The sequence below is a fragment of the Melopsittacus undulatus genome, chromosome Z (genome assembly GCF_012275295.1).
Source record: "Melopsittacus undulatus isolate bMelUnd1 chromosome Z, bMelUnd1.mat.Z, whole genome shotgun sequence".
Classification (NCBI taxonomy): Eukaryota; Metazoa; Chordata; class Aves; order Psittaciformes; family Psittaculidae; genus Melopsittacus; species Melopsittacus undulatus.
Genome location: NC_047557.1, coordinates 48879131 through 48906828, shown reverse-complemented (window position 1 = coordinate 48906828; position 27698 = coordinate 48879131). Strand labels below are relative to the sequence as shown.

At 36.9% G+C, this 27698-nt stretch overlaps 1 protein-coding gene across 2 annotated transcripts in view; it reads left to right on the top strand.

The window, feature by feature from the left end:
• ADAMTS19 (ADAM metallopeptidase with thrombospondin type 1 motif 19) overlaps nt 1–27698 on the top strand; it is a 148273-nt gene that overhangs the window by 97920 nt on the left and 22655 nt on the right. The window contains exons 12-21 of one of the 2 annotated variants that reach the window (XM_031054344.2): nt 1926–2053; nt 3397–3566; nt 6670–6797; nt 9012–9132; nt 12393–12473; nt 17913–18070; nt 18855–19008; nt 21915–22050; nt 24118–24322; nt 26191–26343. In XM_031054344.2, coding sequence (XP_030910204.2) covers nt 1926–2053; nt 3397–3566; nt 6670–6797; nt 9012–9132; nt 12393–12473; nt 17913–18070; nt 18855–19008; nt 21915–22050; nt 24118–24322; nt 26191–26343 — 1434 coding nt within the window. Of the gene's footprint in view, nt 1–1922; nt 2054–3396; nt 3567–6669; nt 6798–9011; nt 9133–12392; nt 12474–17912; nt 18071–18854; nt 19009–21914; nt 22051–24117; nt 24323–26190; nt 26344–27698 lie in introns of both variants that reach the window. The other variant, XM_031054343.2, reaches the window with a different exon arrangement.

The following is a 27698-nucleotide window of genomic DNA, read 5'->3' as shown; positions in this document are numbered from 1 at the left end:
CAAAATCTGTGATATAATTATGGCATCACTGTAATGCCATGATTTAAGAAAAAAAAAAAAAAGAGAGATCAACTGATCACAGAATCCCAAGGGTTGGAAAGGACGTCAAAAGATCATCTAGTCCAACCCCCCTGTAAGAGCAGGGTAACCTAGAGTACATCTCAGCTGGACATTTAAACTTAGACAATTTAATCAACGTTTCAGTGAAGTTGGCTCAAGTTGATCTGAGCACAGGAGAGCAAAGAGCATTACCCCCAAGAATATCAACCTGAACAAATTTAGAAAAATTAATCGATGTTTAGAACTCCCCCAAAACTTTCTTCCCTCAGAAACCAGGTTTGAGCCCAGATAAATGACACAGGCATGCATGCACAGGAAGAAGGACACAATGGCAAGCCTCTACAAACACAATGCTGAAAAACACCAAAAGGAGATACAAACCTAAATTCCACAGATGTGAGAACACCCACAGAGTTATGAGTAAAAAAATGGGGCAAAGAGAAAAACACCCCAAGAGTGATGTTTCATGATATGGAATGGAAAGTCCATCATATGTGAAAAAGGGAGTTCTTGTGTGCACACACAGAAAGCTAGGGGGTTCAGTTGCCTCATCTCCAAGTTGTTGGTTTGTTGTGTCTTTCCTCCCCCTGTCAGACCCAGGTGATGGTGCCAGGAGGTTGGTATGTTTACTCATTCTGTGCATCATAATTAGCCCCCCCGGCTTTCTTCAGCTCACTCTTGATGTAATTCTCATCCAGCTCTTTGTGGTCACTGATCACGAATTCTTTGGCAAAGTTCTGTATGACTTCTGACCAGAGTCTTATCAGTCCCAGTTTTGGTTCTCTGCAGGCCACTGACATCCTCTCCAATCCAAGTGATAAGGGCAGTTTGAAACTGCAGGTGAAGTTTAAAATATCCAGATAAGTATTTAGTACAGACAATATGACGGCAATTCTAAAAATTGCAAAAGCCTTTACTGACTGCATTGGTGGCATGTTTTGGTTTGCTTGAAATACGAGACTTCTTCATGAACTCTATCCATTGATAACAGTAATTCACAAATAATTCAGAATTCAAAGAGAAATGGGTTAAATTGCTGATGTTAATGACATAAGTGTTCATTGTTTACTCGTAGCCTTACTGTTTTGCAATAGCTGAAATTCTGTAATATGTGGGATGGGTATTCAGCTGGTATAAGCTGTTAAAGTAGTAGTTTCTGCAGACTTACGATTACTTATACTAGATGTGGATATAGTTTACAGAGCATAATAATATTGATTGGATAATTTTTGAGTGAGAAATTACAGTTGTCCTACAAAATGATACATGCTAACAAGATTATTGAGGTAATTATTATGATTTAAATAAATACCAAAAATTTTCATCTTTCTCAACACTAGCTTATTAAGGCTTCTATTCTCTCTCTGAATACAAGTTGTGAATAAAATATAATTTTCTCTATTACTTGTGATATCTCTTTCAATTGAAATTGTCACTGTATGATCAGTGACAATGCAGTTGCTGGTAGTTATGTGGGAGCTGTAATTGTAGTTCACTGTAACAGTGAACCAAACATGTCCTGAGATCAGCCCTGAACACTGTGCTGTGATCATTTTTACAGCTCAGCTAGAGAATGATCCTTGCAGTGGCTTTGGGCTAGATCAGCAGCGCTTTCCTAAGAAGTGCCCAGTCTCAAATAAAAGGGCCAGCATGGTTTTGGGACCAGAAAAAGGTCTCTGGCTTTCTTATTTACTAAGATAGAAAAAAAAAAAAGGTTTCAGCAACAATAGGAAAAAAACATACCTGGCTCAAACCATATATTGGATAAAATGTTTATGTTATGCTTCCTGTGTGATTGTGGACCAGTGAATTGTTTTGCATATGACTTGATTCTTTTACCTAAGAGCTGAATTTTCACCTAGCAGTGTAAGGCTGGAGAGTGTATCAATCGGACCTCTTTTGTGGAGCATATGGAGGGGGAGTGGAGTGCCTGGAGCCCTTGTAGCCGTACTTGCAACAGTGGAATCAGCAGTCGACAACGGAAATGCCCTGGGTAAAAAGAAGTTCAGGTTTCCATTGCTGTTCATCAGAATTTCTGAACAGAATTTAAATCTTATGAATACAGAAGCCTGTCAAGATAAAGTTGTCCTATACATAAACAATTTTTTATCAATACTGAAGAACACTTAAGAGAATAGGTATTTGTTGTTGGTCGTTGGGATTTTTTTATTACATGGTAATACTTTTTATGCTTTCTTCTGCTTCTGTCAAAAACTTAGATAATAGTAATGGGAAAATGCAGCTTTCTTTTTAAGCTTCACCTGAAAAAACAATGGAAAACTAAATTCATAATTTCTGAATTGAAGAGCTGAGTAATGAAGACAAGTGGAGAAGAAAGGAGAGGGGGGAGGAGGAAAAGGAAGAGGAGGGGAGGGGACAGAAGAAGAATAGAGGGAAGGGGAAAAAAGGAAGGGGAGGGGAAGAAAAGGGAAGACAGAAGGAAAGGGGAGAGAATAGGAAAAGGCATAGTAGGAGGGGAGTGGAATGGTGCAGGGCAAGTAAGGGCAGAGTAGATGACTTCAGAAAATAATAGAGCAAAGGGAAAAATGAAGAAAGAGGAAAGAGTAACAGATTTGGGGAAAAAATATGACAGGAAAGACGGAAGGATTAAAAAAGATAAATTTGCATAATGAAATGTGAGGAAAATTTGGATATGGCTATACAAAACCATGGTAGTCTAACAGAAGCCTTAGATGTGCAGAATGCTTTCATATTTCCTGCCACCTAAGTGCCACTTCCAGCTGTATGCCTAAAAGCTACTTCTAGAATTTATGGTGTCTCAAGTTTGCTTTCACTTATTCATTTTTCCAGGCAAGGTTACACATAATTATCTCCAGTTTCTGCAGTTCTCAGTTCTTTTGAATTTGTTCATTAGGAGCTGCAAGCACAACTGGAGAGACCAAAAAGAAACAAGATATGTTGTCTGAACTTTGCAACACCACACTTGTTAAAAAGGAGAGGTAGCAAACCAGCAGGACTTGCTTCCTTTCAAGTGGCACCTTTGACTCTGTCCAGCTAGAGAAAATTCACCTGAACTATATCAAAACTGCAGTTGAAGTTCTCTTTACTGAATGCTCCTACTAGTACCAGTGCTTCTTTGGGGTCAAGTGTACATTATGGTTTAGCACCCATGACTATTTGTATGTAATGAAACCAGTACAAACAGAAGCCAAACATGCTCTGTTCTTTGATTTTATTTGTGGGTGAATTTTTAATGTTATTTGTCAACAAAATGTATTTGTTATTTAAATTTGTGTATAGCATAGATAAACTGTGCTGTCAGTTTGACAAAGCATTTCAAACAATAAAGCATTATATTTATGCCATCTTTTTTAGTTCAGGTCTTGAAGGAGAATGTCATGGTCCAACAATGCAGTATAGAGTATGTGAAAATCCTTCTTGTCCTGCTGGCGTGCCTGCCTTCAGGGACTGGCAGTGTCAGGCTTTTAGTGCCAGATCTTCCTATCAGAAGCACGTGCACCAGTGGCATGCTGTCATTGACGATGGTAAGTATAAATCATCACCACATTCTTATCATCTGCTCATAAGACTTATATCTTGTTGCTATTGTTGCTGATTAATACAGATAAAATAAAGACTAAAGCAAGCAATCAAATTAACCCCAAGCCAAAGATTTTTGGCAGTTTTTATTTCATAGACAAGATGTGGTGGAATTTTTACATGTCCTCAATATTTTGTCTTATATTCTTATTGAATCTGTCCTTGATGTGTAATTGCTACATTTGAACTGAAATTCAGTGTCAGTTTGATCCTGTTTAATCAGAAATGAAGTATGAAGTGGCTCGGAAATATAGCTTTCTAGAGGAATGCTAAATCATCAAGCTTGCATGATTCAGTTATACTTCTACCTACAAAGCTAAAAAGACAATACAGATATTGTAAGCTTCTATATTTAAGGAAGGACATACCAAATTTAGTGTAACACTTGAGTATTTCACATACCGGTGTTTGATTTTGGCATAAGTCCATATGTAACGCGTGCTGCATACTTAGATAAGTTTTCTATAAATCCTAAAAGCTGTTTCATGCAAAGTCCAGGCATACTGCATGCATGCTTCAGTGTAACAAACTTGCTTAGATACCATACCATTAGGAGCGTGCTCAACTAGGAGTACAGTGATGTTGAACTTACAGTGTCTGCAAAGGTAATGTTGGTGTAGAATATCAGCAACTACAAAACAAAACATTATACCCAAATTCTTGCTAGGAATGTGAACAATAACTGCCATTCCACTGAATTTTCTCTAAATTTTTATGTGACTTATTTACTCTAAAATCAAAACCAACAACAGCAGCAACAACAAAAAATAGAAAACAACAAGAAAACCCAACGAAACAAGAAAACATCAGAAAAACTTCAGTTATAAGAACAGTTAATTTGAGAAATCAGCAAAAGCACAGCAACTGGTGTTAAAGAAGAGCCTGGAATGACACAGGAGTACTGTAGGTGTGTGTTGTCACACATTATTGCCATTTATATTTAACTCTTACAACAAATTATCAGAAACCATTAGAAGGCATAGTTTTTAAGATAACTGTTTTCAGAATCCTGAAAACTGTGAATTTCTTATCAAGAACTTAATATATGTCTAGCTAAACAAGGACTGATTATTTTCTTTTAAGCCTTTTCTCAAGGTGCCAAGTGAAAACTTTTGAGACTCTTCATTAGGCTTCGATATTAGCTCATTTTCATAGTAAGAACTCCAGTTTTTTACAGGTGCTTATCTAGTGAGTTAGTTTTTGTTCCTTTTACTAAATTTCATGTTAGCACATGAACACATGATTTATATCCTAAGGGATCAAAAATTTTCAGCCCAACTTTGAGAGCTTCAGTCATTCGATGAAAAATCTTGACACGCTCCTGACACGTGTTAAGCACTATGGATGGATGGTTGCTTTCACCTAACTTTGCTCTGAGAGATACTATTGTTCTGAGTTCGTCCTTCAGGAGAAATAGAAGTGGACATCAGCTAAAAAGTTCCAGTATTACAGAAATACATTGTTCCCAAATCCTTAATTACTTTCATTTAGTCTTTAGCAGACACCACTTGGGCACTGTGTCCAGAATAGTTGCTGTACTTGAATGAGGTTTCCTGTGGTCTGTTGAAGTTGTCCTGTGTTGTTGAGTTACTGTCTTTTTGAGTTTATTGTCCTTAAAATAATGCTTACATTTTTAATTTTGTATTACTTCCAAAAATGCTGAAACATCCTTAAAGGTTCCAGGGAAGTTGGGGATTACTATTTAAGGAGTCTAACAAGAATGCAGAGGGCACAAAATCAGGCAAAGACTTAGGCCTCTCAGCTGGAGATGGTTTGTGTCTAACTGGCTTCACATATTGGCAAAAGAAATCACATCTGTTTGCACCAGTACCCTAGAGATACCCAGAGGCTGTGTCAAATTTAGTAAATTAAATGTGCCCAGAACACTCTGATGTGTAAGTCAGCTGGCACACAAGCTGTCTGTACATTGCAGCTTCATTTTTCTTTAAAAAGTACAGTGACATCCAAACTGCTTTTTGGAAATGGTCCTTTTCAGATGGCAATTTCCAGTCTAGACCAAGCTAGTGCTAGTTAGCACATGCAAAAAAATGTGGCATACACTGTTTTACAGTTCAGCTGTTTAGACAGTAGAATTCCAGTGCCCATGGATATTTCCTGGAACTGTTTAATTCACTAATAAAAATGTACTCCAGGAATCTAGAAGTGAATATGAAGTCAGAGTGGCATAGATTGTGTCCAAGTGAAATCAGTTTCAAGTTCAGGATTGAGTCTATCCTTTCAAAAATCTGCAAGAGATGTAGGAATAACTTCTGAGTTTTACACTTGTGAATAAAGATATGAAAAAAATCACGTCATTCTGTACTCAGTTAACCACTGAGACAGTTCATTTTATTTGGTAGTACTTGGCAGTGTTGAAGCAAATTTCATTATTTGTAAGTGATGACCATTAGGAATACATGGATACATAGGATATTGTTACTTTTTTATTCCCTTTTAAAATTAAAAATTAGCAGAATGTTTTAGAAATGTAGCAGAAAATTGCCTGACCTTGGTAAAGATGTTAGAAAGAATGCAGTTCAGTTTTCTATAATTTTTTTTTTAATGAGGACTTTTTAAATCTGTGTATTTTTCTTCCTAGGGTGTCTCAGCTACTGATTTTTTTTTCTCTTTGACTTGCATATTTAGAAAATCTGGAAAGTGTTAAGTTTCTTTGTTAAAAAATATTCATGATCTTCCAAATATATAGTAGAATTAAACTATAGATTACAATCAAAATATTCCACAGCTGTAATGTGCATATTCTTAATTGCAACAATGAACATGACAGGAGTACTGTGTAGGCAAGTTTATAGTGCCAGTAAGCTCTAGCAGGAAAAAGAACTTGGGTCTTTCAAACAGCTGAGAAAAGGATCACAATCTTTTTGTTTTCACTGTATCTAAGATAGCTTGTTATACTAACTTAGATTTATGCCACACAGATAAGCAAATATCAGTTTTAAAAATAATGTTGAATGTTGAATAATTCTGTATTTTTTAAGTGATCTTTTACAAATTTGGTGTTTTTTTTTCTATTAATTGCTACCACAGAAAAGCCATGTGCTTTATTCTGTTCACCAGCTGGAAAGGATCAACCCATTCTTTTAACAGAAAAAGTGATGGATGGGACTTCTTGTGGCCAGTATGGGTTAGATGTCTGTGCAGATGGTAGATGCCAGGTATGTATTACTTGTTTCAAATCTAGGCACACAGTCTCACGTATGCTGGGACATGAGTTTGTTACACATATGTGTGATAGCATGTTGCAATATGTGTGGCAAATCTGAATGTCTCTTTTTGTGGCATATTGAAATGCTTTAAGCTAACTTCACTTCAGCGCAGTGCGTGAAGGAGCTGATGGGTTAGCTTGGGAAATGTGTATCTGTGATGATAAGGATACTTAAGCTGATCTTGTAAGGTAAACTTCAGCTTTCAGCAGGTTTGGAAATTTTGCCATGGACTGTACATATATATCTAATTCTGCCCTTTTCAGGAGTTCAAAATTTTACGTTTAAATAAATTACCAAAGAGCCAGAGTAGCAGATAATAGTAATAACAGAGTAGCAGATAATTAAAGCTGAGTACATATGCTGTTACTCACACTCAGAATTCATTTGGTTCACAGTATTTTATTGTTTTCATAGTGTATCATATGGAAATTATTCTATATAAAAATCCGCAGGCCTATTTTTTTTCTCTGTCTGCTTCTCACTGCATACATTGAATTAAGTAAAAAAATCAACTTCTAACACAAAACCAGCATTGCTAGATACTGTAATAACTTCAACAAATCATTTTATAGATGCATGCATGCATAAACACATGCAAATACATACACGTAGGTATAGTCATCCTTTCCAGAGTGACTTCAGTGCATGAGAAAAGAATACTTTTCAATAGTTGCTGTTTTGGGGCTTTAGCTCACCATGTAACAATTGCAGGTGTAATCAAAAAGATGATATATAGGCCCTTTTTACCGGGGGGGAGGGGGGGGGTCGAGAACCAGTTGTTTTTTGAATGCTTACACTGTAATCAGTATTTTGAAATCTTATTGCTTTTTATTGATTCTTTATCAAAGAGCCTTGAAGTTTAATTGGTTTCATCAGATGTATTTATACAGTGCACAAGATTACTCTGTGATGACTTCTCCAGACTTTGATAGGCTTTTACTTCATATCAGGCCACCATATACCAACTATATTCCTACCATCAACCTACCATTCACATTTATTGATAGAAATATGTCTAATTTAATGATGTGGAGGTGCTTGGTTAAACTCAATTTGTTTTAAACTGTTTTTTAACAGAACATAATTTACATTACGTATTCCAGACACATTTACATTCTATTTGAAGTTTAGGTTCAAAAGCATTAGGTTGACCTTACACAACACTTTACCACTGTGACCCAGCAATGTGCACTTGCAGCCTAGAAGGCCAGTCGCATCTTGGTTTGCATTTAAAGGAGTGAGGCCAGCAAGTCAAGAGAAGTGATTCTCCCCTCTACTCTGCTCTTGTGAGACCCCACCTGGAGTACTGCATCCAGCTCTGTAATCCTCAGCACAGGAAATATATGGACGTGCTGGAGAGGGCTCAGAGAAGGGCCACAGAAATGATCAGAAGCATGAAGTGCCACTGTTATGGTGTCAGGCTGAGAGAGTTGGAGTTGTTCAGCCTGGAGAAGAGAAGACTTTGGGGAGACCTTATTGTGACTTTTTAATGTTTAGAAGGGGCCTATAAGAAAAATTAGGAGAGACTTCAGCAGGGCCTATTGTGATAGGACAAGGAGTAATGGTTTTAAACTAAAAGAGGGGAGATTCAAGCTGGATTTGAGGAAGAAAGTTTTTACAAGGGTGGTGAAATATGGGATGCACCACCCCTGGAGACATTCATGGCCATGCTGAATGTGGTTCTGGGCAACCTGATCAATTGGAACTAGTGATCTGAGCAACCTGATCTGCTCATTGCAGGGGGATTGGGCTACATGGCCTGTGAAGGTCCCTTCCAACCCAAACTATTCTATGATTCTACGAACCTCCTATATTTTGAGTAGAAAGAGGTAGAGTTGCACATGTTGCAGTATCTGAGCATGAGGGCATGTGAGGTGTGTACTGCCCAGGGTGAGGTGGGGATGTGGTTGTCTTACCCTTGGAGAACAGCTGATAGACTTAGGCAACCATATAGGCAGACTGAATGCAACAATCTACATAAAATCACAGAAAAAAATACTATGGAAGCGATCTCTCTACATGAACTAGTGCAGCTCTCATTCCACACGTAGCTAGATCATGTTAGTTATGGTGTCTTGCAAAAGGGTGAGATTCCTGCCACTAAAGGCAACTTTATGAAAGACATGGCCTTTGTCATAATAGCTTTATTTTCTTCTCCCACAGAAATTTGGCTGTGATGGTATATTAGGATCCCTGGCTCGTGAAGATCATTGTGGTGTATGCAATGGCAATGGAAAGTCATGCAAAGTTATTAAAGGTGATTTTAACCATACCAGAGGAGCAGGTAAGTCTGTTTATCTCAAATAATCAGAGAACCAGTAGCTGTTTGATTACATTGAGCACTGGGAACTTTAAAAAGCTGCACTTCTTTAAATTATGTCATTCCTCACAAGGACTTCAGATCCACTTTCATTAAGATAGCAAGACATTTAAGATAAGAATGCATGAGTATTTTTAATTAATTGCAAATTGTTTCGATTATAAGGAATTACCTAATTTGTCTTCTCTTACGGCACATTAGTTCATAGAAGAGTCTGATTTTTAAAAAATCTCTGAAACAAATATATCATAAATTCTTACAGTTTAGATTGGGAATTACAGACCAGTCAGTCTCACTTCTGTGCGTGGTAAAATCTTGAGCAGATTCTCCTGGAAGGCATACTAAGGCACATGAAAAACAACAAGGTGCTTGGTGACAGCCAGCATGGCTTCACTAAGGGGAAATCCTGCCTGACCAATTTGGTGGCCTTCTGTGATGGGGCTACAGAAATGATGGACAGGGGTGGAGCAGTTGACGTCATCTACCTGGACTTGTGCAAAGCATTTGACACTGTCCCACACAACATCCTTGTCTCTAAATTGGAGAGACATCAATTTGATAGGTGGACCACTCGGTGGATAAAGAAGTGCCTGGATGGGTGCATGCAGAGTTGTGGTCAACGGCTCACTGTCCGGCTGGAGACCAGTAACGAGTGGTGTCCCTCAGGGATCGGTGTTGGGACCGGTCTTGTTCAACATCTTTGTCAGTGACATGTACAGTGGGATTGAGTGTGCCCTCAGCAAGTTTGCTGATGACATCAAGCTGTGTGGTTCCCTTGATACGCTGGAGGAAAGGAATGCCGTTCAGAGGGACCTTGACACGCTTGTGAGGTGGGCTGATGCCAACCTCATGAAGTTTAACCATGCCAAGTGCAAGGTCCTACACCTGCATCAGAGCAATCCCAGGCACAGCTACAGGTTGGGCAAAAAAGAGATTCAGAGCAGCCCTGTGGAGAAGGACTTGCGGGTGTAGGTTGATGAGATAATAAACATGAGCCGGCTTCAGTGTGCGCTCGCAGCCCAGAAAGCCAACCGTATCCTGGGCTGCATCAAAAGAAGTGTGACCAGCAGGTCAAAGGAGGTGATCCTGCCCCTCTACTCTGCTCTCGTGAGACCTCACTTGGAGTATTGTGTGCAGTTCTGCTGTCCTCAACATAAAAAGGACATGGAACTGTTGGAACAAGTCCAGAGGAGGGCCACGAGGATGATCAGGGGACTGGAGCACCTCCCATATGAAGACGGGATGAGAAAATTGGGGCTCCTCAGCCTGAAGAAGAGAAGGCTACGTGGAGACCTCAGAGCAGCCTTCCAGTATCTGAAGGTGGCTTGCAAGGATGCTGGGTAGGGACTCTTCACTAGGGACTGTAGTGATAGGACAAGGGGTAACGGGTTAAAACTTAAACAGGGGAAGTTTAGATTGGATGTAAGGAAGAAGTTCTTTACTGTGAGGGTGGTGAGGTACTGGAATGGGTTGCTCAGGGAAGTTGTGAACGCTCCATCCCTGGCAGTGTTCAAGGCCAGGTTGGATGAAGCCTTGGGTGATATGGCTTAGTGTGAGGTGTCCCTGCCCATGGTAGGGGAGCTGGAACTAGATGATCTTAAGGTCCTTTCCAACCCTAACTATTCTATAATTTAGTTTTCTATAAAATGTCTAAACTATGATCTGTTACCTCAAGTAAAGCCACTAAACCATCTAGGCAGTGGGAGAAGATAAAGCCAAATATATTAAGAATTCTTTGATATTTTCATTATTTATTGTTTTTCACTTATCAAAAATCAAATAGATTTTCTGATGCACAATGAACATGAGATTTTCAGATACTGCTGTGATCTGTTCTTAGAATGAGCACAATTGACTAGCACACTACTATTGACAGAGGATTAAAATCCTAATAATATGGGCCATGCATCATGTATACCTTCTCTCCAAGAAAAGTCATTTCTTTGAAACAGCAATTGGACAACTCTTTTCAGCATTTGTTTGCCATTACACTTTCAGTTTCTTAAGTAGCAAATGTGCAGAATTTCAAGACAGTAAATAAATCACATCCAGAATTACTGAGATTAGAGCAGACAGTATAGCTTTAAAAATCAAGAACTTCATGGCATTATAGGCTGAAATGTAGTACATTTAAAAAAAAATAAAAGCTAGGCATAGTCTTCAGACATTCACCTCTGCCCATCTCTTAAGCTGAAGGTAATGCAGAGCAGGGATCTCAAATCATGGAGGACTACAAGACCAAAACCTATAAAGACGGTGACTGCTAATAGAAATTAAAATGCATCATCTCTCCTTTGCAGCTAATGTGAATATCAACAGTTTCATGTTTATTCAGGGTTTTGTGTATTTTCCTTCTTAGGAAGCTAGACTGTCAGCAATCCCTAGAAAGCTTTACTAGTGCTTGAATAAATTGAAGCTAAAAATGCTTCTTTGCAGCAATTTAATTTTTGTGTTTCAGAAAGGTGTTGTAGATGCTCAGCACTTTGATATAGAACATTACATAGCTACACAAAATAAAAATTTGGTTTACTTTACGATTTCTTAAGTTCTTAAGGGCAAAGCTAAAATAGGTTTTTATTTATAACATTCTTGCTTGCACAGCGGTTTTCATCTGCATTGCCTTTTCACCTTTGTCTTAAAGCAAGCTGCTCAACACCATGTTTTAGTCCAACACTTTCAGAAAGCCATTGTAACATAAAGGAAATAACTAAAAAGCCATTCGTATCAGGATTTGAATGTGTTGAAAGCAGAAGAGGGAGATGCAGCAAAAATATAAAACAAACAAACAAAGCAAAAGAAAAAAGAAAACAAAAAAAAAACAACAAAAATCAAAACATAGTGCCATATCATTTGCCTCCACACTCAGTGAGGTCAGAATCCCTTTATGGTCATCCGGAAGTGACAGTGACACTAACCTGAGTGTCCAGAGACAACTTCAGCTCCAGCCCCAGCCTGCCCAGCCTCACTAATTCTTGTTACATTTTACTTTCATATACTCTTTTAGTTTTATATTATGGTGTATATACTACACATAGTGCATAGTTTCATAGCTTGCTTCAGTATTTTAGAAGAACCCTCAAACCAGTACCATATATATATATGTATATATATATTATAACTTGTTACATTTAAAAAATAATTAGGGGAGAAGAAATGAAAAAATGTACAATATTAATTTTTCTACGCTTCTTTATTTAACTTGGGACATTTGGTCTCATGTTTAGGTTATGTGGAAGCTTTGGTGATACCTGCAGGAGCAAGGAGAATCAAAGTTGTGGAAGAAAAACCAGCTCGCAGCTATTTAGGTAAATGTCATCTATTTTGGTATTCATGTCCTGTTTTGGACAACACTGAAGAGTGTTAGCTAAAGATGTTTATATGACTTAAAAAAAAAACAAAACTAAAAAACCAGCCAAGTGAAAAAAAAAATCTGTGAAATATAAACCTAAAAGAATTTTGTAGAAAGAACAAAGTGAAAAAAATGGTAATGGTTATAGCACCATTATTCATATAGATTTTATTTTGAGCTTTCGTCTCTCGTCATTTTGTTTAGAGAAATGTTGCAAAAAATGTATCAGATGATTTAAGAAAAATTCTGCATACATCAACATTTTCAATTTTCCATATTGAAAGCACTAAAGAAAATATTTCACATTAAAACTAGCGAAAAGAGTTTTATGCTGAAACATGGAATGATTTGTGCTCAGACAACAAAAAAAACCCCACACTGACCAACATATAGCAAATCACCAACAAAGTCAAACAAAATCTGTAAAATCAGATTTAAAAAGTATTTATTTGCATTATTTTGAATTGCATGACTGTTTTAATAGACAGATTTAATCACAATGAATTTTTATTTTTGGAGAAGGGGGTATTTGGGTTTTTTTTTGTTGTAGTTGTTTGTTTGGGTTTTGATTTTTTTTTGTTTGTATTTTGGTTTTGCCATTGTTGGGTTTTTTTGTTTTAGTTACACACTTACATGAAATTCTTTTTCATCAAAAAATGTTTTTTTCTCTCCTTTAATGAGTTCTGAAGCTGTTATGTAAGAGACTATACTTTGTTAGTATTATTGTTAATAGTGTGTGAGTATCTGAAGTGTCATAAGTGGTGCTGTTCCATGCCCTGCTTAAGTTTAAATTGGGAGAGACTTAGTATGAGAAATAGGGAAATGACGTGAAGAATTCTCTAGTTTAGTCACTGTTCTTAGTTCTGCTCAAAAGTAAGTTCTGCATTTAAAGAAACTTTTTCTCTGAATGTTCTCAATTGAGAACATTCAATGGAGAAAATTAAGAAGATGTTCAATCTTGATTATGACAGACTAAGTTATCAATGGGTGACTTGGTTTATCATAGGGTCTGCATCTGTTGTGTTAAGGTATAAGAGGAGATTTAGAGATCTCAGTTATTTCAGTGTTCACCAGTGGACCACAGATGTGGATATACGAGTGTCCAATCAAATTGTGGTTTTTTTGTTGTTTAGTTTTTGGTTGGCCTTCTTTTCCCCTCTGTGTCTACCATGTTAACATATGTGGACAACAGAAATACTATTGTACTATTGGTTTTAGTTGTTTTGTTGTAGTTTTTTTTTAATAATGCAAAAATCAATAACTGTTGGAATTGTATTTAGGGAAATCAGTTCCCTTTTTTATGAGTAGGAAACTGATTCATCCCTTACCTTAAAAAAGGGAAAAATTATGTAAAGCTTTTCACACTCATGAAATAACGGCAATCCTGCTGCTTATTTTTGAAAGCTGCTAATTAGCTTTTAATTGCTTGTCACATCAATTTTTTTCTTAATTTCACTGTCTGTCTGAATGAGGATCAGACAGTATTTCACTGCAGTATTTTTTTGCTAAGCCTTTATGGGGAACCAGGAACAGGTCTGTTACCTGAATTAAAACCTGTGTTGTTGCATTTTTTTGGTTTCTTTATTAGCGGAAGGTATTTAAACTTTCTTCATTTACAGGAGATGTAGTCTGAAAGTGTAACAGTCTGAATGGAAAAGAAGTAACATTTTAAATGGGAATATTTTTTGATAGGATGAAAGTTTTGGGGAGAAAGCATATGTATTTCCTATTAGAAACAATATTCTGCAAAATACTGTGATTAAAAATGTGAAATGTAATACAGATTAAATTCTTGATTCTGATTTCTTTTCTTTTACAGTTATTTATGCTAACATTGTGTTGCATAGTACGTTACTCTATATTTCTGTACCTCTTTCTCTGTACATTTCTCTGTACCCCATTTCTCTAAACACGTTAGCATTATGGGTTTTCAAATAATATAGCTCACTACATAATTAGTAATTGTATAATTAGACATATAGCTGTAAACACAATTTCATCCAGTGTACGCGGAGAGCTGTGACTTACAAAGTAGTAGCTAATTTAAACTGAGGGAATATTTGATCTCTGTTGTATAGCACAGGTCAAATACAGAGGGAGTCAAAATGAAATACCCTGCTCTGTATTTAGCTGGTGGTCATGAACCAGAGTCACTGTGATCTGGAAGCTGAGATGATGTTGCTAAAATGATAACTAAACCTACAGCACACATCAGTAGCATCATTGTGTGATAGTGCTGTTGAAGCAAATCTTCAGAGGAGTTGTATCTGACTACCTGAAATACCTTCTTTATCTGAGGTATATCAGCATATACTACAGTAGCAGGATCTGTGACATCCTAGGAGAAAAGATAAGGTGTAGGATGCAATTGCTTTTTTGAATTGATTGATCTGTTGCAGTCTGTCCCATGTGTTCTCCCCTGTGGGGAGGAATGAGCAGTGATATAGCCAAGCATTAGGTATTTGTTTCCTACTGAAGTTATATGAGAAAAGGCAGGAGAGACTCTGGTTGTTCTTTCATCAATATTCAGCCATAGGAATTACTTGTAGCAAGAGTGTTTATTTAATTTGAGAATATTTCCTAAAGATTATACCTATTAATTTTGAAATTTATTTTTAAGAATAAACTAGCAGTAATAACCCTGTCTGTTTATAACAGTGTTGGCATAAAACTTGGCTCATATTCGGATACTTTAAAAAAAACTTATTGTAAGAACAGTTATAAAAAAGGTGTTTCAATCATTATCTAGATTCCTGTGGGCTAAGAAAGCCCCAGTGACTGCAGAAAAGGGAATGTTGCACCCTTTTAAAAACTGTAATAAGGAAGATCCTGGGAACTACTGACCTATAAGATTTAATTCAATTGAAATTTTCAAAAAGTTACACAAATCTTAAGACTTACGGTTTTTAAGATGGCTTTGAAGGGAACGCATGATAACCTGAATGGAAACAGGTTGAACAGGTGAAACAACAATGCTCTTGACAAAAGATACCTGTGAAAGTACTCTTATTTATGATTAAATGTCAGATATATTTTGTATTTTCTGGAAAAAAAAATAAGGGTCAGGCAAAATTACATTCTCTTGGTACTTTTGTTGGAAAGCATAATTAAATTTTGCACAGAACAAAAGGTAAAATTCACAATTCAGAAAGATGTCAACTTTCATCTTAATTTGGAACAATTACCTTTTTTCTTAACCTCCCTGTAAAGTGTAGAAATTTCAACTTAAGCAAAAAATTCTAAGTTAGTACAGTGGTGTAGTATTTCACTTTTTCCCCATAGAAAAAATTAAAGGATTAACAGAAACAGATTGCCAAGTGGATCACCAGGACCAAGGCACTGCTGCTCCCCACTGAGCACTGGGAGATGCAATAGCTGAACTATGAAATGTTGCATCTCTATGGCTGTATAGCATATTGCACCTAGTGAAAATAGAAGTGTATATCCCTTGTGCAGTGATTAAAAATATGTTGCACTCATCACCACCACTTAACTGTCACTGTGGTGATGGCCGTTTTATGCTCTGCAGAGGTAGACTTGTACTTAGCAGCCTTATTCTAGCACTGAAATTTTGGTCTTGGTTACAGATGAATTAAGTTTTCACAGGCTGAGTTTTTTCTGTCTTTTTAGTTGTAGATGTATTGCTGGATTTGTTTTATAACCTGAGAGAGGATACATTCGTGCGCTGAATTTTTTTCCTGTATGTCATTGCCTTGTACAGAAAATCCTCCTCTATCAAAAGCTAAGTAGATTGGGAATTTGTTTATTATTTGGAGTAAAACTCAATGAACTTCCTTACAATATGGGGTATGACAGAGTCAAGAGCGAAGTTGGATTGCCTGAATTCAATCCTAAATTTTAGGATTGAGGATATCCTTTCTTACTTTGATTAACTCCAGTGGCTCAAATGAGGAATCTGAAAGCAGAAAATGCAAGATCTGGCATACTCCTTGTATTCTGGGGCTGGAATTCCAGTGCTCTGCCCAAGTTACTGTGCTGTGGCACGCGTGTTCCAAAGACAAGACAAAATGATGCAAGGTCTGCTGCTCTCTAGAAAAAGAATGCTGCTCCATCTGAGCAGCATGACCCAACTGGACCTTGGCGCTTTCACGTACGTTTGTTTTGGGAAGAGGATTGGCCCTACAGTTTAAACACTAAATAGAACTTAATTACCATTAATACCAGAATGACTAAATCTAAAATACCAATTTTAAAATCTTGTAAAATCACTATTTTTTTTAGTACAGAGCTGTTCTACAGCATTAATGGATTTTATAGTCTTATTATTTCTAACGCAGTGCTGCAGTGGTACACAGAAGTGGTGTCTTATGCGATTGAATTTCTGCCAGTCCATAGACCTATTGCCATTGTTTCCCATAGAAACAAAACATAACAGTATAAATATGAACAGGAGAGAAGATGATTATAAGAGTGACTCATGTTAACTTACAACTTTGAAAAAGAAATTTTGGGCAAGCCTTAAACTGTCAAGGTTCTCTTACAAAGGTCTGATGCCAAACATGCAATTTCAGTGAAGAGGAATGTATGAAATGTCTTGTCCAGAAGGTGACTTCAAGTATGTTCTACTTCACACGACTATTCAGACCTGATCTGAACATAAAAAATTAAAATAAAATAAAATTAAATAAGTTTACAACTCCTTTACAGAAGAATCTATTTCATTTACTGTAGAAAACTAATGTAAAAGCCTATGTTCTCAATGTGTGAATTAGATTTGATCTGACTTTATGATGCTTTTGAATATAAATTTGGCCAACACAAGAAATGATCAGACAAACTGAAGCTTTTTCTGTTTGTTAGAAGCATCAAATTATACGGTGGAAGAGTTTAAAAAGGTGTAGATGACAGCAGTATTGTCACATTTGTAGGTGGAGAAATAGGCACTAATGTAATGTAACTAATGTAATGTAACTAATTATTAGAGGAGAAAGAATTCTCAAGATTTCTTTTTTTTAAGATTTAGCCTAATTCCACAGATCTTAAATGTTGTCTTGTGAAAATTTTGTTTCCCATAACTTTATGATTATAGAAATTACCACCCTGGGAATAGGTAATTGTTACCTTTGGTTTAAATAAATTCTGTGATCAAATTATGAAATATGCTGGAGCCTGTCAGTCTCTTCAGGCATTAAAGCATTGATGTTAATTTCAGCTAATGTTAAACACACATAGTTTTGCCAAGCATTCCTTCCAGAAAGTGTTTCTAAAGCATGTTCCAGCTGAAGTTCATGTATAACAGGATCCATAAATATCTTTGCAAACAGTTAGGTGATTTCACCTACTTTTCAAATTGTCTTCACAGGAAGAGAAAGGAGGTGCGAATCACGACAGAAGAGATACATTTTATATTGGGCTTTTTTCATATATTTTGCAGCTCTTCGAGATGCTGGAAAACAGTCAATCAATAGTGACTGGAAGATAGAGCATTCAGGAACATTCAATATTGCTGGGACCACTGTCCATTACATTCGGAGAGGTCTATGGGAGAAAATATCAGCCAAAGGTCCCACAACATCACCTTTACATTTACTGGTATGACAATATGGATTGGGGTTTTTTACCTGATTCCTATTATATAGCATAATAACTAATCTTTTTTTCAGTCTCCTGAAGATAATGAGATCTGCGTATGCTTATATACATATGTACACCTGCTTATATATATAGATCTATTAACCTACTTCCTAAAAAATGCGTTTAAGTCCAAGAATAGTCCTTATATTGTTGAGGCAGGATGGAAGGTCTCACTGTTCCTACCAATGTCATAAAAAGCTGATGTGCTTAAGGAAAGAGATTTAAATTAATATCAAATGGTTTTCATCCTGGCTCATTATTGCACAGCATTGCCATTTCTGTATTGCAATCACCAAGTTCTCCATGGAAAAGTAGGGGTTTGATGTGTTTCAGTGTAGAGGATGAAGAGTTGATAGCCACCAGAGAGAGAGGCATGATGAGGAAGTATTTCACAGTTCAGAATCCATCAAATGCAGTAAGTTGACTGGTATATCCAGAAGAGTTTTAAATCTGATGCATCTAAGAAAGATCTCCTCTATTTAAGAACACTGAAATCACAGGACATAATTGTCCTCCAGATATCTGGTGAGCTTTCTTTGCTTGTTTATTGCTTGACCGTTAAGTTAAATAATTTTTCCCGCTGTCTTGCTTTGGATACTCTCTTTAATTTCTTCTATGAAATCCATTAGGAGATTGAAAGGCATTAAGTCATTATATCACATTTTTCAAGATTATCTCCTCACAGTTTATCTTCCACAGTGTCTATGTACATAGGTAGGTTTTCCTTCTCTGTATCTTGCAGGTGCTGCTCTTCCATGATCAGAACTATGGTCTACACTATGAGTACACAATTCCACTAGATCCTCTTCCTGAGAATCAGAGCTCTAAAGTACCAGAGCCTCTTTTCATGTGGACTCATTCTGGCTGGGAGGACTGTGATGCTGTATGTGGAGGAGGTAAAATAAAAGAAAAAATGTGCAATCACGCACACGTATGTATAAAAATAAATTTAAAAAAGTATATATATAAACAATGTGCATGTATATACAGAATACATATACATGTGTGTATACAATATGCATATGTAAATGTATGTATACTGTGTGTGTATACATGTGTCTCTCAAATACATGGCATATTGACACTTAAGGCTCTGATGGCCAGTGCTGCATATTTCATAGTAATATCTTTATTGTGGCTTGTATGATTCCATACAGTGGTGGACATACTTCCGTCTCATGCTTCCTGATTATATTAAAAAATAATGATAACCCTAGGAAAAGATTCAAACTAAATAAAGTAGAAGAAGATGCTAATGAAGGAGCAAAATCTAGATCAGTAAAGCAAATTCAGGACACAGTTTCCAAGAAGAAATACAAGTGCAAGAGCTAGAACAAGAATAGAAAGTTCATATGCATTCCAGTCTGTATTTGGAACTTTTGAAGATAAATGATCTGTAAAAGACATTTCAAACTACAGAAAAGCTCAACCCAATCTCAGATCAAATATGTACAGTTAGTAACATGAGTTGAAGATGATCCAGAAACATATGGAACAAATATTACAACAGCAGATATTAGTATGCTGATGAGATATTTTTCCTATATTTATGTTTATAACCATAAAAAATGTGAATTTGGAAGAGTAGAATACGGTTATAAAAACAAATATTGGAACATGGACAGTACTGTTGTAACAAAATCCTTTAAAAGTGGTGTTTAGAAAATGGTTATTCAGATAGATAATTGTACTGAAAAAACACTTCAGAGTTTTTTAAATTAATGCAGCCTACAGAGATCTCTTCATACCTTGTGCAATCAGTCACACTTACACTGTGAATACTGTATTGACTTTTGATACCTGTCATTCCTGCTTATGACCTTGACAGTCATGGTTGCTCTGACCAGACATTCTGAACACTGCTGTGCACCTTATGATTGAATAAGAGGGCCTGGAAACACTTTTCTTTCTCATAACAGCAGCTTCAAGAACACAGTGTTCTAGCTCCTTTGACTCTGTGAACAATCCTAGTGTCATGACAGATTACTGTAGTTTCCATAAACATGCTTTTTGTGGTTTGGTAAGAAAGCTTCTTCCCTGAAGGTATTTTGTACGTGGTGCTAGTAGCATCCTCTGTTTCTTAGTAGTGCATTCCTATTCACTTGGAATATTCATGCTTTTTACAGTTTCCTGAAGTATTTTTAGAGTAATTTTAATGCTACCACAGTTTCTCATTATTGCCCTAAATATTTCTGAAGTTACCTATCATCTGGAGAAGTCTTAAAATTCAGCATGTTGGTAATTTATTCGACATTAACGCTTAAATAAATATCTAAGTGTTTTACTGCAATGTTTATCATATTTTTCTGTTGTAACTGGCCATCGTTTTATGTTAATGTCTAAAATAGCTGAGTTAATACAAAGTTCCACAAGAGGAATTTTTACTGCAAATATTGTGAAATAGACATAAAAGATTTTTCTTACTTTAAATGAAAGCATTTTAACTGTTCTTTTAGCTCTTAGCTTAAATATGAAGCAATAATGAAATTTAAGTGCTTCAACTTGTACCCTGTGCAAATATTTGTGATTCAATTTTTAACATCAATATTTTGATGAATCTAATTAAATAATATTGCTAAATAATATTAGTTCTGCTTAAATGCTTAAAGTGTATGTCAGGATGAAACTACCATTGAAGCCATGAAACCATGATGAAACCATGCATGTGATTTCATGCACGTTTATGAATATAACTAGCCTGCAACCTCCTGTGTTGAAGAAAAGCTTTTTGTGAATAGGAGAGAATAGGAGTACGTAGCTGTATTATGTAAACGCAGAAAGAATTGTCAAACATTTCAAATGCTGTATGTGATAGATTAGTTGCATGTGCTGTCAAATACACAAGCACCGTGTAAAATATCAGCTCTGGTCACGCACATAATGTGCATTTGTAACTTAACTGTTCCATCCACAGACACATTTCTGACCACTGGTGAACATTGCGTGCTGGAGTCTGCCCTGCTCCTGCACGCACCCTCTCTGTTGGTAAACTTCCAGATAGAAAGAGTGTAAAAACGTAACTGAAGGAACAGCTAATTGAAGTCTTTAATACAAAGATTGCTAGTTTTCTAAAAATTATGCTGCAGTCTGATTGCAAGTTATTGCTTGTGGTAGTAGTACTGCTTATATCAAACTGCTTTATGACGCTTCAAGCTTCAAGAGACATGGGGCTCCAACCCATGCATCAGGGCAAGGTTTCAGTACAGAACATGCTCTAGGTCTCTGCAGGCAGCACCTAACTTCCTAAATGATTACCCTACAGATGAGGCCAGTTGTGTGGCCTCTTTGGTTCATGGGGAATAGTGCAGACTCCTTACTGAAGGCTGAGTGTACTGAATTCCTCCAGCTGAGTTCCAGCCAGCCTACCGGTGTGCTGCTAAACCAGGCAGTACTACTAACCACAGCAAGATGGAGCATCAGGACCTGCCATTCATTTAAACATTTTATATATTAATTAAACACCAGACTTGTCTACGTAATTTTTCTGCAAGCTTTTCTGAATGCTGGGGTCTCAGTGATTAAGAAAGAAACAATTACTCCAGTAAGACTAAGGGTTCAGCCTGTGACTAGTTACATTAATAAAGTAGGAAAACTGTTGACTGTAGCATGCAAAGACTGGATTAGAGAATCACCTTGTTCACTACAAACTTTAATATGTCTCTTAGGCTCCCTACTAGCTTTCATTTTCTTGTACATGTTTTACAATTCTTTTTAGCCAAACTGTACATAAAATAGCTGTAACTGATGAAGACGAAGTTGCATGTCCCTGGTTTCCCCACATACGTGCTTCATTTTAAACTAGGTGAAAGAAAGACAACAGTCTCTTGCACGAAGATTATGAACAAGAATATCAGCCTTGTGGACAACAAGAAATGCAAATATTTAACAAAGCCTGAACCCCAGATCCGCAAGTGCAATGAGCAGCCATGCCAGACCAGGTAATATTGTTTTGGTTAAACTGTAATATCTAGATGTAAAAATCTTAGGAGCTAAGAGACATGACTGACTCTGGCAATTAATATGTATATACATGCATCCAAAAGGTTATAATGCAAACTGTAGGACAGACAGAAACATTGGCTGCTGTTTACCCTGAGTTTTAATGGAAGAGATCCCTTAAGCACCATGCTTACATAAATACTTATTCAATAAAACAACTCATTACTTTCTTGAGGAAATGTTCTCACACACTGATGTGTCCTATGAAATTAAAATTTAAATGCTGTTTATATAAAGGTGGATTTAATCCCTTGCTTTTAATTAATGATATATTGTAGGGTTTTGTTCAGTCAAGGCTTCTGTCCCTTGAAAGCTCTCAGTCAGCTTTTGGTGCACCAAGTAGTAAACAAATAAATAAATAACCGAGTATTCTACACTGATGCGACTTGAGGTCTAGAGCACCTTCCTGTCACTTTTCGCCTCCTTCCCCCTGCACCCTTCAATATATGTATCAATAGGTAGAACTAGACTCTGATGGTGGATTAGTGGAAGAAGCAGAAGGAGCTCTCTTTCTCTGAATTTAACCCCAGGAGACAGCTGCAGCATGTAGCCTTTGCCCTGCAAAGCCCAACTCATTTGGTCTCCCTGCAGCAAAGCTAGCAGCCTGCTCCATGCATTGGCTGGCCAGGCTGCAACAGTGTCCCATTTCAGAGTTTGCCATCCTGTTTCCATATAGCAGCTAAGAATTATGGCTAAAGGAGTCCCCAAGAATTGTGTGGTCTTTGTTAAAATATCTGCCACCTTTCAAAGGTGGGTAAGGTCAGCTAGCAATAGTTGTCTAGCATCCCCAGGAATAAGCACTGGGATAGGTCTACTGCAGTCATCTGAAGGAGCTGTATATGGCATTTAAAGAAAACAATGCAAACTAAATAGAATGCAAATATTGTTGAAGAAGTTACGGAAAATGAACCAGAAGGCAGCTTTCCTGGAAAAGGTAAAATACTGAAATTGCTAAAATGAAAGGTATGATACATTTTAAGTAAGACCAAACCACTGAGGTTTGGACTTCCTCAGACTTGGGCATTACACTTTGGAGGGATTATTTTTATTTCATTATATACATATTGAAGGAGATCTTAATTTTATTTTATTTTATTTATTTGTTTAACATCACTGTGCACTTAATGGATAGAAATGGAATAGTCTAGATATTTTTCTGAGGCATTGGCAATTATAAATTTTCAGTGTTCTGTACTCTTTCCAGCTTATTAAATGAAACATTTAAATGTTGCTAATTGCTTTGCTGAGAAATGTAAAAAGGTATCATAATCCTTAAAATATATTCAGTTTTAATACAGTGTTAATGATTAGTACAAAACAAAGTATTGTTAGCTTTCAGTTGAAATTAACTAAAGCATATGCTTGCATAACTAGTTATTTGTTATTTGCACTTCAAGAAGTATCTTAAACTCTGTTGCATTATCTTAACAGGCTATGATTTGTAAATTATGTCTCTGGACTGATAATAAAAATAATCTTTGTTAAATGTTTTATTTTCTTACAACAAATGTGTGACAGAAGGTTGGATCAGGTTAGTGAAATCTCTGTTTCCTAAATATCTTTTCCTTGCAATCAATGTCTCCTGGGATACACTTGTGTACTGCATCAGTGGCAGAGCTGTTTGATTTTTAAGGGCACATGGACATAGTCTGGAGATTCAGAACATTTGGGGAAAATTATATTCTGGAACGACTGCTCTCCAGGTACATGAGCTCTGCCAAGTGGCATCAGCCTTCTTTACTGCTGTGATTTAAACCACAGAATCTGAGTTAGGCCTGATCCCAAAGAACATGAAGAAATCTGAGCTTCTGTACTTCCTCCAGAGGTATGAAATGAGCAATGAGCCTTTCACACAGGATTGATTCTGTCTTGCAACTATTTTCAAAGAATGCTAGACTTTACATGGATGGCATGTAACAGGCTGATCAGTGATCTGTCATCTTTAAAACGTATGTTGCAGTACTTTTCTGATTTCTTGTTACTCCATTGTCTGTATTTCTTTGCAGATGGATGATGACAGAATGGACGCCATGTTCAAGGACCTGCGGAAAAGGGACCCAGAACAGACAAGTAGCCTGCACACAGCAGCTCAGAAATGGGACCCTGATCAGAGCTAGGGAGACTGATTGCCTTGGACCAAAGCCTGCTTCTGCACAACGCTGTGAAGGCCAGGACTGCATGACTGTGTGGGAGGCAGGAGTCTGGTCTGAGGTGCTGCTTTTATTTATACAAATAATCCATAGTGATTATTTATACCTTACTGGTTTTTTGGGAAAAAGATTTTTTCAGTGACAAGTGACACAAGTCAGCCTGATGATTTTCACGGTCCACATACAGTGATCTGGCAAAGGGATTAGGGACTAGGAAAGCCAGCCATGTGGAACTACTACTGTTTTACCTAGCTAATGTCCTGGAACAGTTTTCTTTTGGCCAGTTTTCAGGCACATATCATCATGTATCTCCTGATTGTATTAGTGGGTAACTAAGGGTAAATGGAATTAGCGTCATCACATTATCAGCTACCAGACCTTGGGTTCAGAGTAGAAACATCGCTTGACGTACTTTCTTACCAAGGGATGTTGATCAGCAGATGGTTGCTGCCATTCTGCTTCAGAGAGGCTATGGGGGGAGCCTTCCTCTCTCTTCTCACCTCTTTTTCCAAGAAGCCACAAACAGTGGGCAAAAGAGCTTGCAAATGACACAATTTTGTAGACATTGCATCCTGAAGCACTGCTTTAGAATGTAATTGTTATTCAAAAGGCTTCATTAATTTAAGATCTTTTAATGTGCATCTTCATTTGGCTTTCTTTCTCTTATTAAAAGCTATACTACTTCTAAAAGTAATTGACTGTGGAGAAAGAAGGGTGTTGTTATCGCTTGCTTCCACTGGGGCAAGCTGAATGGGTTATTTGAAGCTTCTCTCTCCATTTGAAGAGCAAAAGCAGTTCTGAATGCCTCCCATAACAGAAGCTGAGTTATGGATCCCTTCGGGTTGAAAATACAAACAGCAGCTTCTGAATGTGGATGCAGGCCCTTCTTTGAGGTCCCTTACTCACCAGCATCCCTTAATCCCCAAACAAGAAAGTTTCCAAAGACAAAAAGCAGATGCTAAGGTAGAGATAAGAGAAGTATATAGCAACAGTTCCTGGCTTGGTATGCAGATGTCTATAATGCAAGGACTGTTTGTGAGAAGAATGGTATTCACTTTCAGAGGTGTGAGAAAGAAGCCCAGATTGTTTAGTAGGTTTGTTTTACTTAAGAGATGAGAAATAAGTGAGCATGTTTCTGTTGGAAGCAATAAATACATTTTGAAGAGTGAGGTGTTTCCCATGGCCATTCCTACTATCACTATTATATTGGAAGCTGGCCATTACTGCTTCCTGCAGTTATAACCAGCTTGGCAAAGGAGAGTTTTAATCTGCAAGCAGTGGGACGATCAAAAGCAGTGATAATGTTTTGAGAAGGAAATGGCATAATTTTTGGCAGAGTAAGTGGGAATGGTGGAAAAAACATAGATTATGATCTTCTGTGCAACTCAAAGAGAGTTTGCATATGCTGCATATGCAGACTGAATTTTCAAATTCAGTCTGGATTCTTGCATAGTTTTAGAATATTTACTTTTCTGGTTTAATGTTTTTGCCTCCCAAAAAAGGTCTCTTAGACACTAGCAGAATTTTTCTGAAGTTGCTTCATATCTTATTCTTGTGAATATTACGTAGATTTTCTTTCATTACACTTCCTTTCATTTGTAGAACAAAGATTGCCTAATGTTTTCAGTATAATAGTTTGCATTCACTTCATCGTAACTTTTCAGATGTTTTCTTATTCAAAAGCCTAGGTTTTCTTCAGGCAAATAGTTTTTGATCTGATTATGTGGTTTTAGATGAAATTGCAACTCTTTCTGCCCCATAATGAATTTTTGTTCGTTTGTTAATTTCTAATAAGTCTATGCAATTGAATATTGGCAGGAAATCACTGAAGTCTTTAAATATTTGTTAGCCTGGCAGAGTCATTAGAAGGGAATAAAATGTGATAACTATGACTTTTGTGGAAATCTGAAAAACATCTTTTTCCAACAGTGCTCTGTAAAGTGTGGAAAGGGAGTACGGCATCGGACTGTGAGGTGCACCAATCCCCGCAAGAAATGTGTTTTGTCCACAAGACCTAAAGAAGCAGAGGACTGTGAAGATTATTCCAAATGCTTTATCTGGAGAATGGGAGACTGGTCTAAGGTGAGACATTCTTGATACTAGTGCCCCAAGTAATAATATGTTTTTCAAGCCAAATTCTGTGTAAGAATTGCTTTAATCAGAAGTGTAGGAGTCTCCAGCTGAGAAAACAATAAGGCTACAAAAAATCCACCAAAAAATAACCCAAACTACCCAAAACAGGTGGTCACACTGAGACCACAGTATAAATGAAAACCAGAAATAAGAAGAAAGCATGAGATGAATCTTCAGTATCATGAAAGTCCAGTATAAATTAACTGTTGTCAGTAGGCAGGCAAGCAACTTCAGAAACTGTAGCTCACTTAACATCACAGTTTGCACATTTCATTAATTTGTGTTTGCGAATTTTGTCTTTCCAACAAGTTACACACTCCAGCCTTATAAAGAAGCACCTGTAGCCTATTAAATTTCCACACAGACTATTTAATATCTAGGAGGCGTCTATTATTGACTGTTCTGAACACTTGATGTAGCTGTCAGTACATTATTTCCTTGAAATACATATTTCAGTGAGATATATAAGCACAGGCCAAACTGTAACAGAAAACAGTGGTTAGATCTGTAATTGAGTGTGTTGTAGGTTGAAGATCTGGTGCAGCTTTGAATATCCAAAACATGCTGTAATACTGAAATTGAACCTTGTCAAGGTTTTCTCTTGCCATATCGCAGACCACACTTTAGCAGAGAGACTGTAATCTTATTTTTTTCACTTTCCTTGCTTCTCTTCATGACTTTGCACACAACTACTTTCAGGGCATAACATTATTGCAGCAGTTTTTAACTTGCTTGTATGGAGAAGTATTTAATGTATTTTTAGTTGTCTTTCATGTGAGGTAACAGCTAGAAACAAGGACTAAAGCCAGCAGTGTATGGCTAGCCAGCCTTCCAAAAACTAGCTGCAAGTACTCTGTGGGCAAGTAGTGTTTCTTAGAATTCTGCCTGGGAGCTCCCATTTTATGATGATAGGGTACAAATTGTCACTATCACAATACTATTCAATTGCTTTTTTCCAGTTTTAAAGGATAAAGAATAATGTAGCATGATTTGGATTTTTTTCTTATAGTGGTGATAATTTAAAATATTTGAAAATATTTTCTAACAACTTCACAAAAACTAGAAGATAACCACCATACCATAGTTATTTCAAAAGCACAAAATAGTATAAACATTATTTTTTTAAGCAAAAGAAGCAACTAACCTTCAGTAACAGGGTTAATTTTACAAGAAGATCTGTTTGGCAATAAGGTTTTTATACACCACAGAACTGCAGTAAAAAATTTCCATCATTTAACACTAGTAGCAACAGGGAGTAGACTATGGAGAAATGACTATCTGCTTTCTTAGTTGAAGCAGTTAAA